The sequence below is a fragment of the Gymnoscopelus microlampas genome, assembly GCF_963454915.1.
Source record: "Gymnoscopelus microlampas genome assembly, chromosome: 1".
NCBI classification, from domain to species: Eukaryota; Metazoa; Chordata; class Actinopteri; order Myctophiformes; family Myctophidae; genus Gymnoscopelus; species Gymnoscopelus microlampas.
The window spans coordinates 63,357,747-63,370,720 of NC_139962.1; the positions used below are offsets into that span (position 1 = coordinate 63,357,747).

Below are 12,974 nucleotides of genomic sequence, written 5' to 3' on the forward strand. Positions count from 1 at the left end.
TAAATGTCGTCTTTAAAGTGTCTTCCTTTCTGAGAAGAAAGAACAGAATAAAAACAAATAACACCTGAAGCTCAAGTTCAAGTCTGTCATCATCAAAATGCACAAAAAACAACATCATTATAGCTCCAATGTGCTGCTGTTGGATGTTGTTTTTAAGTTGTTTTTCAACTGTCTAGAGTATGGATTAAGAGGGTTTTCTCAAGGTGTCACGTTGAATATGACTGTCACCAGGTTTCAGTGGTGTCTCCCGTCTCTCTGTTTGTAGTGTGAATATAATGAGATGATAATTGTTTGTTTTGTTAATGACAGATGTACAGGCAGAGCGGGGAGAGTGCATGGATACATGGATGATAGATTGAACATAATGCATTATAGACCCGGCCTTTAAGTAAAGTGTTACTGAAAAGTGTAGTTACAAGATATCTGTAGATTTGATTGTTATTACAAAACATACATTAAAGGTAGGGTAAGTGATATTTGTTGGGTTAAAACAAAAAGTATTTTTGGTGAAAGGTTAAAGCACTATATTCTGATAGTAATCATTGCTATAGAGTGTTTGTTCAGTAACAGGAGTCTCCCCGTCTCTCCACCCCTTTAATAAACAGAAAATAAATTTTTCGGTAGGTGTCAAAATCTCAGCCAATCAGGAGAAAGTACCCATTTTTAAGCTTCATTTTTATAGTGTTCCAGTTCCAATGTTGTCTGCTCATTTCTTAGTGTCATCACTTCCAATTTCACTTGTTTAATCTATATCCTGATTGAGTTCTCTATCCTGATTGGATAAAATTGGGAATGAAACTGAAACTGAAACGAAAATGCATTTTCTGTTTTATAAAGAGATGGAGAGACAAGGAGACTCATTTTACTGAACAAACACTCTATAGCAATGAGTACTATCAGAATATAGAGCTATTTAACACTTATTTTAACCAAAGAAAATCACTTACCCTACCTTTAAGCTCTATGTTGTACTTTGTACTGGTTGCAAATCTACAAATAGCTCATCTACGGTGTTCGGAGCTGTCCTTGGTGCTGAAATTTCTCCTCAGCTCTCTGCTCAGCTAGTGCGGGCCACTAAGTCCATTTTTATGTTACAATAGTTCACTTTGTGATACAAGCGCCAAATTTGGCATGAACAATGCCAAGGACCTACTTTTGCAGAAAAGCCCGTTAGCCACGCAAAAAAAACCAATATGGCTGCCATTTTCCAAAATGGCTGCTGGCGAAAGACATTTTATGTGTATTTTGACCTGGATTGTGATTGGATTTAGATTATTTTGGTATTAACATATGGTTTTGACTCCCCCCGCCCCCTCCCCTCGTTAGCTACGCGGAAAAAAAACAATATGGCTGCCATTTTCCAAAATGGCTTCAGGCAAAAGGCATTTTATGTGTATTTTGACCTGGATTGTGATTGGATTATCCAATTTTGATTATTTTGGCATCAGGATATAGTTTTGACTCCCCCTCCCCCAGTTAGCCATGCAAAAAAAAAAAAAAAGGCTGCCACTTTCCAAAATGGCTGCTGGGGAAATACATTTTATGTGTATTTTGACCTGGATTGTGATTGGATTTTGATTATTTTAGTATCAACATATGAGTCCCCCCCCCCCCCCCCCCCCACCATGTCTGGATCACAAATTGTTGTAATCGTCACATTTGCAGGCACTCAGCTGTGTGCACTGAACGCCAAAGCGGTAGCACTTGCATCTACCATGACGTTCAGTCTTGCACCGGCTTTTGTCAGTTGTTCACAAATCTGGGCAATTGGTAGAGTGTCATCCACGCTACTTGCCAAATGTCATCTTCTGCTCGCCATCCCCAGCTGGCAGGGCTTTCTCTATGACATTTGCCATACAGTTACCTGGCTTCAGACAGGGGCAACTTGATAAGTGGCATGCTTCACATGATATGCAAGAGATGCCCTTGTAGGTGGAATGGCATCATAGGACCTCTGCCTCCATGCAAACAGGTAAAATCTTGCATCATCAACCCCATCACCAGTGCTGTTCTTGTCATGCACTGTTACTGGTGGGTATTGACTGAGCTTCTGGAAGACATGAGACACTTCAGGCCACACTTGCCGGGTTTGCCATGCTGTCTTTTTGCCTTTTCCCACGAAAGGCTGACACAACATCACATCCAGTGAAAGTGTGAAAGAAAAGGATGCAAATGGATTTTTCAGGGCCTAGATTCTTCACTAAATCGTGAACTGGTAACCAACAACAATACAGTACAGTACAGTACAGTACAGTGCTGTTCAGTAACAATACAGTAGAGCACTGTACAGTACTGTGCTATACAATAACAAAACAGTACAGTACTGTGCTGTACAATAACAGAACAGTACAGTAGAGTAAAGTACAGTGCTGTATAATAACAGTACAATACTGTTTTGGAATGTGTTAGTTTGTCCTGTTTTAAGTGGTTACTTAGTTTTTACTTTACTGTTGTGTTTGTTTTATTTTGTCGTAACGTTTCCTGTCTTGTCTCATTACCTTGTGATTAGTTTTATTTCTCCACCTGTGTCCCGTTAGTCCCTTAACTCAGTGGTGCGCATTCTGCACAACCTTTTTAAAGTACACCCTCAGAAAACATTATCGAATCCCGATCCAGGTCAAAAACCACATGAAATGTCTTTCGCCGGCAGCCATTTAAAAAAATGGCAGTCATATATATATTTTTGCTTGGCTAATGGGGGGAGGGGCGGGGGGGAGTCAAAACTATATTCTGATGCCAAAATAATTTCAATCCAGGTAAAAAAAAAACACATAAAATGTCTTTAGCTGGCAGCCATTTTGGAAAATGGGAGCCATATTGTTTTTTTTGGTGTGGCTAACGGGGGGAGGGGGTAGGGGGGAGTCAAAACTATATTCTGATGCCAAAATAATCAAAATTGGATTATCCAATCACAATTCAGGTCAAAAACCACATAGCATGTCTTTTGCCGGCAGCCATTTTGGAAAATGGCAGCCATATTGGGGTTTTTTGGGTGGCTAACGGGGGGATGGGGTGGGGGGGAGTCAAAACTATATTCTGATGCCAAAATAATCAAACTTGGATTATCCAATCACAATCCAGGTCAAAAACCACATAGCATATCTTTCGCCGGCAGCCATTTTGGAAAATGGCAGCCATATTGTTTTTTTTTGGGTGGCTAACGGGCTTTTGTGAAAAAGTAGGTCCAGAAGAAACTTTGTGGAAAATTGGGCGCTTTTATCACAAAGTGAAGTATCGTGTCACTAACAGCCCCCACTAAGCAGTCTGATCAGGTCCTAAGCAACACTTCACTGTTCCTATAGTCTGGTTTGAGTGATCAGGTCCTAAGCAACACTCCACTGTTCCTATAGTCTGCTTTGAGTGATCAGGTCCTAAGCAACAAATCCACTGTTAATATAGTCTGGTTTGAGTGATTAAAGAAGAGAGGGAACGTTGTGTCTAACCCGTTAAAACCGGGAACGCATCTGTGTAACGACTATAACCATTATTTTATACATTGGGCTATTCAAAAATAGCAGATCTACAAGCTCATAGCGTGGCGCTATGAGCTTGTAGATCTGCTATTTTTGAGAAATTGTGAAAATTTGTGCAAATCTTTGAATGTATATGTGTTTTTAAAGCGAACATTTTGAACTCAAATCTTTGTGGCGTCCCTCAAACAACATGCTTTGAGATGGGGGGCCACAGCCAAATACATATCATGTTGGGGGTCCTTGACATGGAAAAAGTTTGAGAACCACTGATATAGCAACAATAGTTTTGGAGAAAAAATAGGACATTTGTTGAGACATTTGACGGTTACAAATGAGCTTATGAGCGCTATGAGCTTATGGATCTGCTATCTTTGAATCGCCAAAGTATAGAATAATGGTTATAACTAAAATCTAAAGTGACACAGATGCGTTCCCGTTCTTAATGGGTTAAGAAACTGCACAGGGAGGATCCTGATGCTGACATATAGTGTCATGTGATAAATGGTATAGTCGCAGGAGGCTGTATGAGAATAGGTATCATATAAAATGTGCTATCCATCTGCTTCACTATAATAAGTGTGATCATGATAAGGTCATACATGATTGTATGGACACGTTTAAAGCTTCTTACCTAAAGATCAATATGAGCAACCTGAAGGACATGCTGGTTGATTTTAGACAAACCCTCTACTCTCAGAATGATATAGTGATTCTCAAACATTTCCATGTCAAAGCCCCCAAATTGATGTGTTTGGCCACAGATCCTGATGTGAAAACATATTGTTCCGGGGATTCCCTGAAGAGAAGATTTTTGTAAAAAAAAAGAAAAGGAGAAAAAAAAGAAAAGAAACCTCCTCTATCCATTATCAAGGTCAAGCAGCACCTCAGTTTCTCCCTTAAACATATTGGTTCCAGCGCCCCCTGATGCTCTCTGAGAAACACTCTGATATCGATTTGTTATTTAAGTAAAAGCAGAAATACCACAATATAGAAATACTCAAGTACTTACAGTACTCATTACGCATAATTTCCCATTTCACAAAGCTTGAAAGCTTGTAGATCGGCTTTGTGTGTGTGTGCGTGTGCGTGTGCGTGTGCGTGTGCGTGTGTGTGTGTGTGTGTGTGTGCGTGTGTGTGTGCGTGTGTGTGTGCGTGCGCGTAATTACTTAATGTATGTTTTCTAATCATCTTAATCTGCAAAGTAACTAGCATCTAAAAAATATCAAATAAATGTACTGTTGAGTTAAGAGGACAATATTTGCCTCTGAGATGTAGTGGAGTATTAATTGGAAGTTTAAAAAAAAATGTATTCAAGTAAAGTAAAAGTACCTCAACATTGTACAGTACTTAGTTACTTTACCTTCCACCACTGCTGATGTGCTTGCAGGGTGATTGATGCACAGCTCATTTTATTGGACATGCTTGACATTTTCTCCATAGCAAGTCCAATCTTAACCTCGTTAAGGAAATGAGAGAGCTGTTGCGTGCATGGCTGATACACCTGTCAGCTCGTTAAACCATTAACTAGCTAGCTACGTATCTCTGTGTAAGCCCCTGTGGTCTTTTCCTGCACTTATGAAACGGTTTCCTTGACATTTGTACATATAACTTTTGATGCTAATTGGCACCACATGTAAAGTCTTTGTTTCTTTCTCTCTTTTGAAACAACAAATATGCCTTGTGGGGTTTTATGCTCGATACGAATCATTCGCAGAAAGAGTGGAGGATTTGTGGATTTGTAGTCTGGGAGGGTTAGCGTCGGAGCTTGGACAGCAGGGGCGCGGCCACTGCGTTGTGATTCAAATCAACAGCCAATGAAGAAAAGGGGGCGGGATCCACATGCAGTGGGTGTTAGGATCGACGGGAAGCAATTTCCCCTTGAGAAATTTCGGCCGCCATTGTTGTGTACTGCTGTTTGCCTCTCGTCGGACTTTTTAGACGAGTTGCACAGCTCTCAGACCGGTAAGAGGCGTGTCCGCTCAGATTCAGAGCGTGACGTACATCCCGCCCACAAATACCAGGGCTCTGGCCCAGAAGTTCCTCGCCAGAGCTGGCGAAAACTTCTGGGAACTCAGATTAGTGGATTTGTAACTGCATTGAGTGTCTGGGAACAGGTGGGCCGGAAACAGAGTGAGTAATGCTCATCCTCCTGTCGACAGAAAGAGCTTTTCACAGCCTTCACACCCAGACAACATGGAGCATAGATATTCACAGCCTTCACACCCAGACAACATGGAGAATAGATATTTAGGACTGTGATAGAAACCCACAGAATGGGAAGTTGCTACCCAGGAAAACGTAATTAGAAGAGGAAGTAACAAATGTGCTGCACACGCACACACACACACACACACACACACACACACACACACACACACACACACACACACACACACACACACACACACACAGAGAGAGAGGAAACAGCTGAACAGGACATTGAGAGAGCGCTGAGTGAGAGAAATAAGCTAGAATGAAGAAACGAGGGGAGAGAGACACAGTTCATGAACTTCATGTGGATGCTTGGGAAGTTAAAGTTTTTACACCAATAGTTTTTCAACTATTTTTTGTCCCTCATCCCTTCATCTCTCCTCTCGTTGTCTCTGTGTTCTCCTTCTCACCTTCCTCTCTCTTTCTCTCTCTCTGTTCTCATCTCTCCTCTCTGGTTCGATGTCTCCCTCTTTGTGCAGTTGGATGGGGACGAGTCCCGACAAGATTTCTTTTTGGTTTCTTTCTTCAGAAACCAAAAGAAGAAAGAAAAGAAAAAGACAATTACCGCATCAAAAGTAACCAACAGACTATACTATAAAAACTGGTCAAAATTTGCCAAATTGTCAAATAATATAAGAAATACAATTCCAAGAGCCTGTCAGTGTGGGGGGGTCCCCACTTCAACTATGATTATTTTGGGGGTGTCACGCCCTGAAAAGGTTGAGAACCACTGTCTTAGTTAATAGGCTCTATTCACAGCAGCCATATTATGAAGACATGCACAGGTGTTACCAATGATACTAATGAAGGCTCTGTTCCATTCTGGTCAAACAGAGTCAGGGTGCTGATGTTGTGCGTGTTGGCTCACTGGAAACACTCTGTTACACCCAGTGGGTCTACAGTTGGGTTCTACCCTCATGGGCTTCCAAATGGCCCCTTACAGGTGTGTAACTCTGAGAGTGTACAAATGGAACCAAATGGACCCTTAAGGGTGTGTAACTCTGAGAGTGTACAAATGGAACCAAATGGACCCTTAAGGGTCATTTGTACTCTCTCAGAGTTATGGGGGTCGTGGAAACCACTGTGCTACACTCAATGGAACAGAGCCTTCATTAGTATCATTGGTAACACTTGGGAAGGAAGTGATAATATGGCTGCTGTGCATAGAGCCTATTAACTATAATAACCCCTGCTCTGTTCTCCCCTCTCCTCCTCCTCTCTGGCTGGATGTGTCCCTCTTTGTGCAGCGGAGCCGTTGGATGGAGAGGAGTACCTGGACATCACAGGCATCATGAGGAACCAGGCGGGACGCTACCAGTGCAAGGCCAGCAACGACGTGGCCACGCCCGACGTCAAATATGTCAACGTGGTCGTTAACTGTAAGACATGACACAATGGATGATGCATGGATGGCTGCACGGCAGAAAATGTATTTCATCTTTTCGTTTTTTTCCATATTTAGAGACAGATTGATGGCAAGAGCGAGAGGGAGGGAGAGAGAGCGAGGGGGAGAGAGAGAGAAAGAGACAGGGAGAGGGGGAGAGAGAGAGACAGGGAGAGGGAGGGAGAGAGAGAGAGAGGGAGGAAGGACGTGCACTGCACTTTTTATGTGCATCTCAGGAATAGCGAGCCAAAGACAGCGAGACAGACGGAGAGACAGAGAGAAGGAGAGAGGGAGGGAGGGAGGGAGAGGGATAGAGGGGGAAAGAGAGGGAGAGAGGGAGAGAGAGGGAGGGAGGGAGGGGGTGAGAGGGAGGATGCGTAACAACGCCTCGCGCGTCGACGCATTATTGCCTTGCAGATGTTAGTGTGTGTGTGTGTGTGTGTGTGTGTGTGGGCCCCTGGTGCCCCTTTAAAACAATCTTTTGTCACATCCATTAAATGTGATGACTTCTCCAGCATATAGTGTGATAATGAATAATCCATTTAATCACTCCCTACGCTATCATTACAGTGTTAATCACACATTAGCATGAAAAATGACAGTAGATGTCATTCTTTGTTCTCCTTCTGAAAAGAGAAAAGGAGAAACAGACCGCATGTCCTCTCCCCCTAGGGGTCCCGGAGTTACTACAGGGGGTCCACCAAATTTTTGTGTGATGGGGAACATTAGCCGAAAATAGCTGATCTACAAGCTCACAACAAGTGTATCTGCTATTTTCGGAGAGTCGTGAGAGTCGGGGAAAAGACCAGACCAAGTGCAGAGCCAATGGTCAAGTTGACTAAATATTGAGGGTTTAACGGTTAACTGTCTGAAAATACACATTAACTTGAATCCAGATATCTATGAAATCTATGAAAAAGTTGAATCTGCGACACAATTGTGTACAATATGTAGTGGGGGGGTCCCTGCTTCATCTCTCTCTCAACTACGGGGTCCTTGACCTGAAAAGGTTGAAGACCCCTGCTGTAGATATATGCAATATATAGATTACTAGATAATACAAGCAGATATTACAGGGACGTGCTGGGGCCCTAATTCAGCCTGGGAATCTCAGACAGAGAGGCCCGTAAGAGGCGCGGCCAACGACCGCGCACCAGATTTTTTACTTCATTTCTGCCAGTTTTTTTTAAACGGTCGGCCTGGTCTGCCTGGAATGGAGAGGCCTTTCTGGAATTGTCCCACATTTCCCAGTGGCCAGCACGTCCTCATGTTTATCTTCATACCCATAGCCGTATTTATTCACAAAGACAACAAGAAAATAGCAGAAGAGAGAGAGAGCTGGAGCAACACAGACATTTTAAGTGTTTTATTATTTAGGTGCAAGTATACAGAGTGACTTTCTTTCGACCTTCCTCAGAGTCAAGGTCGAAAGACCGAAACATCAGTCCCTCTGTATACTTGCACCTAAATAATAAAAGGCTTAAAATGTCCGTGTTGCTCCAGCATTGATCTCTTCTGCATCTGTGGTCCCTGCCCCTGTGACGCACCGGACTGGCCGTTTAAGGCTGAGGCGCACCGATAGAATCCCTTTGTTAAAGAGAAAATAGCCTTTGATCAACATATTGATCAATTGACAGTGTGGGGAGAGAGTTGCCACGCCTTTGTTGCTACGCAGTAATTATATGAACCGCTGAAGGACACTGTTTTAATTCATTCATTCATTCATGTTTTAATTCATTCATCCATTCATTTTTATTATAAATTACTAATACAGGTTCCTCTCCTGTGACTGTGTTTAGATCCTCCCACCATACAGAAGACTCAGAGCACAGAGAGCCAGGTGGGTCGCATGGGCATTCTGCAGTGTGATGTCACCGCTGTGCCAACGCCAGAGTTTGAATGGTACAGAGACGACAAGAGGTACAACATTGCACACGCACGCACGCGCACGCACGCACACACACACACACACACACACACACACACACACACACACACACACACACACACACACACACACACACACACACACACACACACACACACACACACACACACACACACACACGTTTGTATTACTATACTTGTGAGGACATCAACATTTTAGGAAGCCGATTTTATGATTGATTTATGATTTTTTGGGGCCATTTTTAACCGCAAGTCTAAAGCCGAAAAATAGCAGATCTACAAGCTCACAACGTGTCGCGCTGCGACACATTGTGAGCTTGTAGATCGGCTATTTTCCAGTTTTTGACATCCAGTATAAAATAGGGGAAAATCAAACCCCAACCCCCTAAACCTAACCTCTAAAGGTCTAAATCCTAAACCTAACCCCAACCTGAATCTTTTTCTAATTATAAACTTAGCTCTAAAAATCTTTTTTTCAACCATAAAATAACAATTTCTCTTGTGAGGACCAAGAAAATGGTCCTCACAACATCTTTTTCTCACTATTTCTACTATTCTTGTGGGGACATTTGGTCCTCATAAGTATAGTAATACAAACACACACACACACACGCACACACGCACACACACACACACACACACACACACACACACACACACACACACACACACACACACACACACACACACACACACACACACACACACACACACTGAGGAAGAAATGATACGGCTGCTTATATCTAACCTTTATATGTTACCATCACTTATAATACTTCTACAATACATTATGATATGATGATATATGACAGCGTGTAAGAGCCTATATGTCTGATCTTGGCCTAATAGCTATTGTTTTGGTACAGCCTATCTTGTTATGGTTCAGTTTGTCCTTCAGGCAGCTACAGTATAACTATGATCTCTGCCCTGTGCTCATGGCAGAACTACCCGTACCACTGACATGGGTGTTAATGTACTTCTCACCATGATATCATGTACATAAAGCATAACCACCTCCACCTAGAATATTGTCTCAACTCCTATGTGCCTCATCGATTGCTGATTGATCCAGAATTCCACGACAACACACGCACGCACGCACGCACGCACGCACACACGCACACACACACACACGCACACACCTCTACACTGCAATTATTTTATTTATTTATTATTATTACGTTTTTTACCCATGACATTAAAATATTGACTGCCCAGAGAAACAGAGCGACAGTAACACTCAATACTCTGCATTTTGGTTGAGAGGCTTTCACTGACACTGTCCTGTCTCAGTTGCTCTGGGAAATCGTTTTTACACTAAGTCACCTCACCAAGATGTTTTAGACGTAGTTTATCATGAGGATGAGAACCTGGCCCCCCGTATTTCCCGATCCCAATATGTTCATTACCATGTCCTCTGTGTCTCTGTAGAGTAGGGTTGTTCTCTGGGGCCTAAGCACACAGAGTGGTTATTGATGCACGCGATGTTCAAACCTGCACGCGATGTTCAAACCTGCACGCAATGTTCAAACCTGCACGCGATGTTCAAACCTGCACGCAATGTTCAAACCTGCACGCGATGTTCAAACCTGCATGCAATGTTCAAACCTGCACGCAATGTTTCCCTATTCTGGCCGAAAATGACCGGGGGAAAAAAATGAAAACCGTAAACGGAATCTGCGTCATAAAACCGGATGCAGGTGTGGGTGAAGTAAGTGGAACTTGAAACCTACAGTAGATTGAAAAATAAGCAGCATAGCGCGATCAGAGATTAAACAATGAACGCGCGTCCAACGCGTCTAACGCGTCTAACGCGTCGGCGGCCAACTTAGTCCAGGGGCCAAGCCATATTTTGGTACCACCTAAGGTGACCGTAAAGTTTTTGTATTTTGGTCTTCCTACATGTCTCTAGTTTATATTTTGGTATGATAACCCTTCCAATCTTGTAGCTTAATGGCAGTTATCACTGCCTACCGGCTAATGTATCCGGTAGGAGCCACAAAGTAGAATATTTGTGTCTCCTACGCCGCGCATCAAATTATTGCGACAAAAAACTAAATATATCCATGTATTCAAGGCTTCATGGGGTGTGCAATTGATAACTTCTCAGATTTTTGGTGTTTGCTTAAAAAAAGACTGCTTTCCATAAGCTTGTAAAAGTTGACCCTCCTTCGGTCTAGGGTGGTCATAGCTGAATGGGTAGAGAGTCCCCCTGAAAAACTTAAAGGAGGAGTTCACCCAAAAAAAAATGTATTTTCTATCAATTGCACACCCCATGAAGCCTTGAATACATGGATATATATGAGGATAGGTTGAAAATGGGTGAAGTCGTCCTTTAACCACTTATCTATATATACAATTTGAATCCTGCGCCATGTCGGTTGTCTGTAACGTTGTATGTAGCCAGTGTGACGTAATCTGACATCACGCCAGTGTGACGTAATCTCACGACAGCATGACATCACGCATGACATCACATCCTACCTATAAATTCTAGGATGCCGTCAGATCGCACCAGTTCGACGGCTTCCATAGTGGGTTTTGGTCATTGGAGAGGTGATGCACGTCACCTCTTTCTGAAGTGGGTACTTTCAAAGCCTGCCGTGGATTTAGGAGAGCACAAAACTCTCTCTCACACTGTGAGGTGCCTGTAAGGTGGCACTGCAAAGTGAACGACGCGTGAACGTAGCGGCCTACATACATTTCGGCCATTTGAAAATAGCCGATCTACAAGCTCACAATGTGTCGCGATGCGACGCATTGTGAGCTTGTAGATCGGCAATTTTCAAAAGATTTTTGTACATTTGAAAACTTGTAATGGGACATTCTGCGTAATCAGTACTTTTACTTTTGGTACTTTAAGTACATTTTGATGCCAATACTTTTATACTTTTACTCAAGTACATGTTGAATTCTGGACTTTCCCTTGTAGTATTTCTACATTGCAGTATTGATACTTTTACTTAAGTAAAACATGTGAGAACTTTTTCCACCACTGGTGGACACAGACCCCCTTATTGCAGAGCAAGAACTGTTCACTTAAACTCTTTCAGAGTTAATGTAACCCCCCTGTACAGCTAGTTCCTGCTGTGCTGTGCTGTGCCTCCTCCAGTCCCCTGCCCTCCTTGTTAAATCAAACCTCACACACATTATTTTGTCACATCAGTTTTGATTTGATGACTTCACCAGCGTAGCGTGTTAATGAATAATCACCTGTTTAATCACTCCCTACGCTATTATTCCAGTTTTAATCACACATTGGCATGCAGAATGACAGTGGATGACACTCTTTGTTCTCTGCAGAAATGCACTGCATGTTCTCCCCTATATTGTATGCATATGTTAGATTATCGTTATAGTTAATACATACAATATATACAGTAGATTGTAGAGCTTGTAGATCAGCTCTTTTGCACATTTTGCATGACACTTATATATAACGAAGTAGGGCATTAATGTATAATTTAAATAAAAAGTTCAGGAGATAAAAGTTTTCTGCCCAACAGTGACAATATCACTTGTCATTTAATGAGAGTGGAAAGTGAATGTACATTTCCATTATGGGAAATAGTCAAATATGTGTACGATCCAGTATGTCCCACTTTAACACATTGCCCGCCAATTGGACGTATGCTTACGTCCTTTTAAATAAAACACTTGCCTGCCAAGGACGTAAACATACGTTTTTCTTCGTACGAATTTCTCTTTTTTTTTGTGTGAAAACTAGCCATTTTCAACAGGCGATAGCAACAAAATGGCCTATCGCGGTAAAAAATGTTTTTTTTCTCTGGTGGATAGAGGAGACCCTCCCCCTCCCCCCAGACGCTTTTTGTTTACTTCCGTGTCTACAACGTGGCCTCTGCGGCTCTCCAAAGACAGTCAATGTGTTAAACGTGGAGAGGCAGGAAGGAACAGCGATGACATTCAGAAGCCAATCTGTCCCTCCTTTTCAATACTTGTCATGTAATAACCTTGCAGATTGCTGCTCTTGCCCCCAA

At 42.5% G+C, this 12,974-nt stretch overlaps 1 protein-coding gene across 1 annotated transcript in view; it reads left to right on the forward strand.

Moving 5' to 3' along the window:
- The window catches only part of LOC311051934 (limbic system-associated membrane protein-like), a gene marked incomplete at its 5' end in the record, with an annotated part of 213,702 nt that overhangs the window by 193,194 nt on the left and 7,534 nt on the right, over nt 1–12,974 (forward strand). Inside the window, 2 exons of the mRNA XM_084066666.1 lie at nt 6,932–7,063; nt 8,868–8,988. Coding sequence (XP_083922792.1) covers nt 6,932–7,063; nt 8,868–8,988 — 253 coding nt within the window. The remainder of the gene's footprint in view (nt 1–6,931; nt 7,064–8,867; nt 8,989–12,974) is intronic.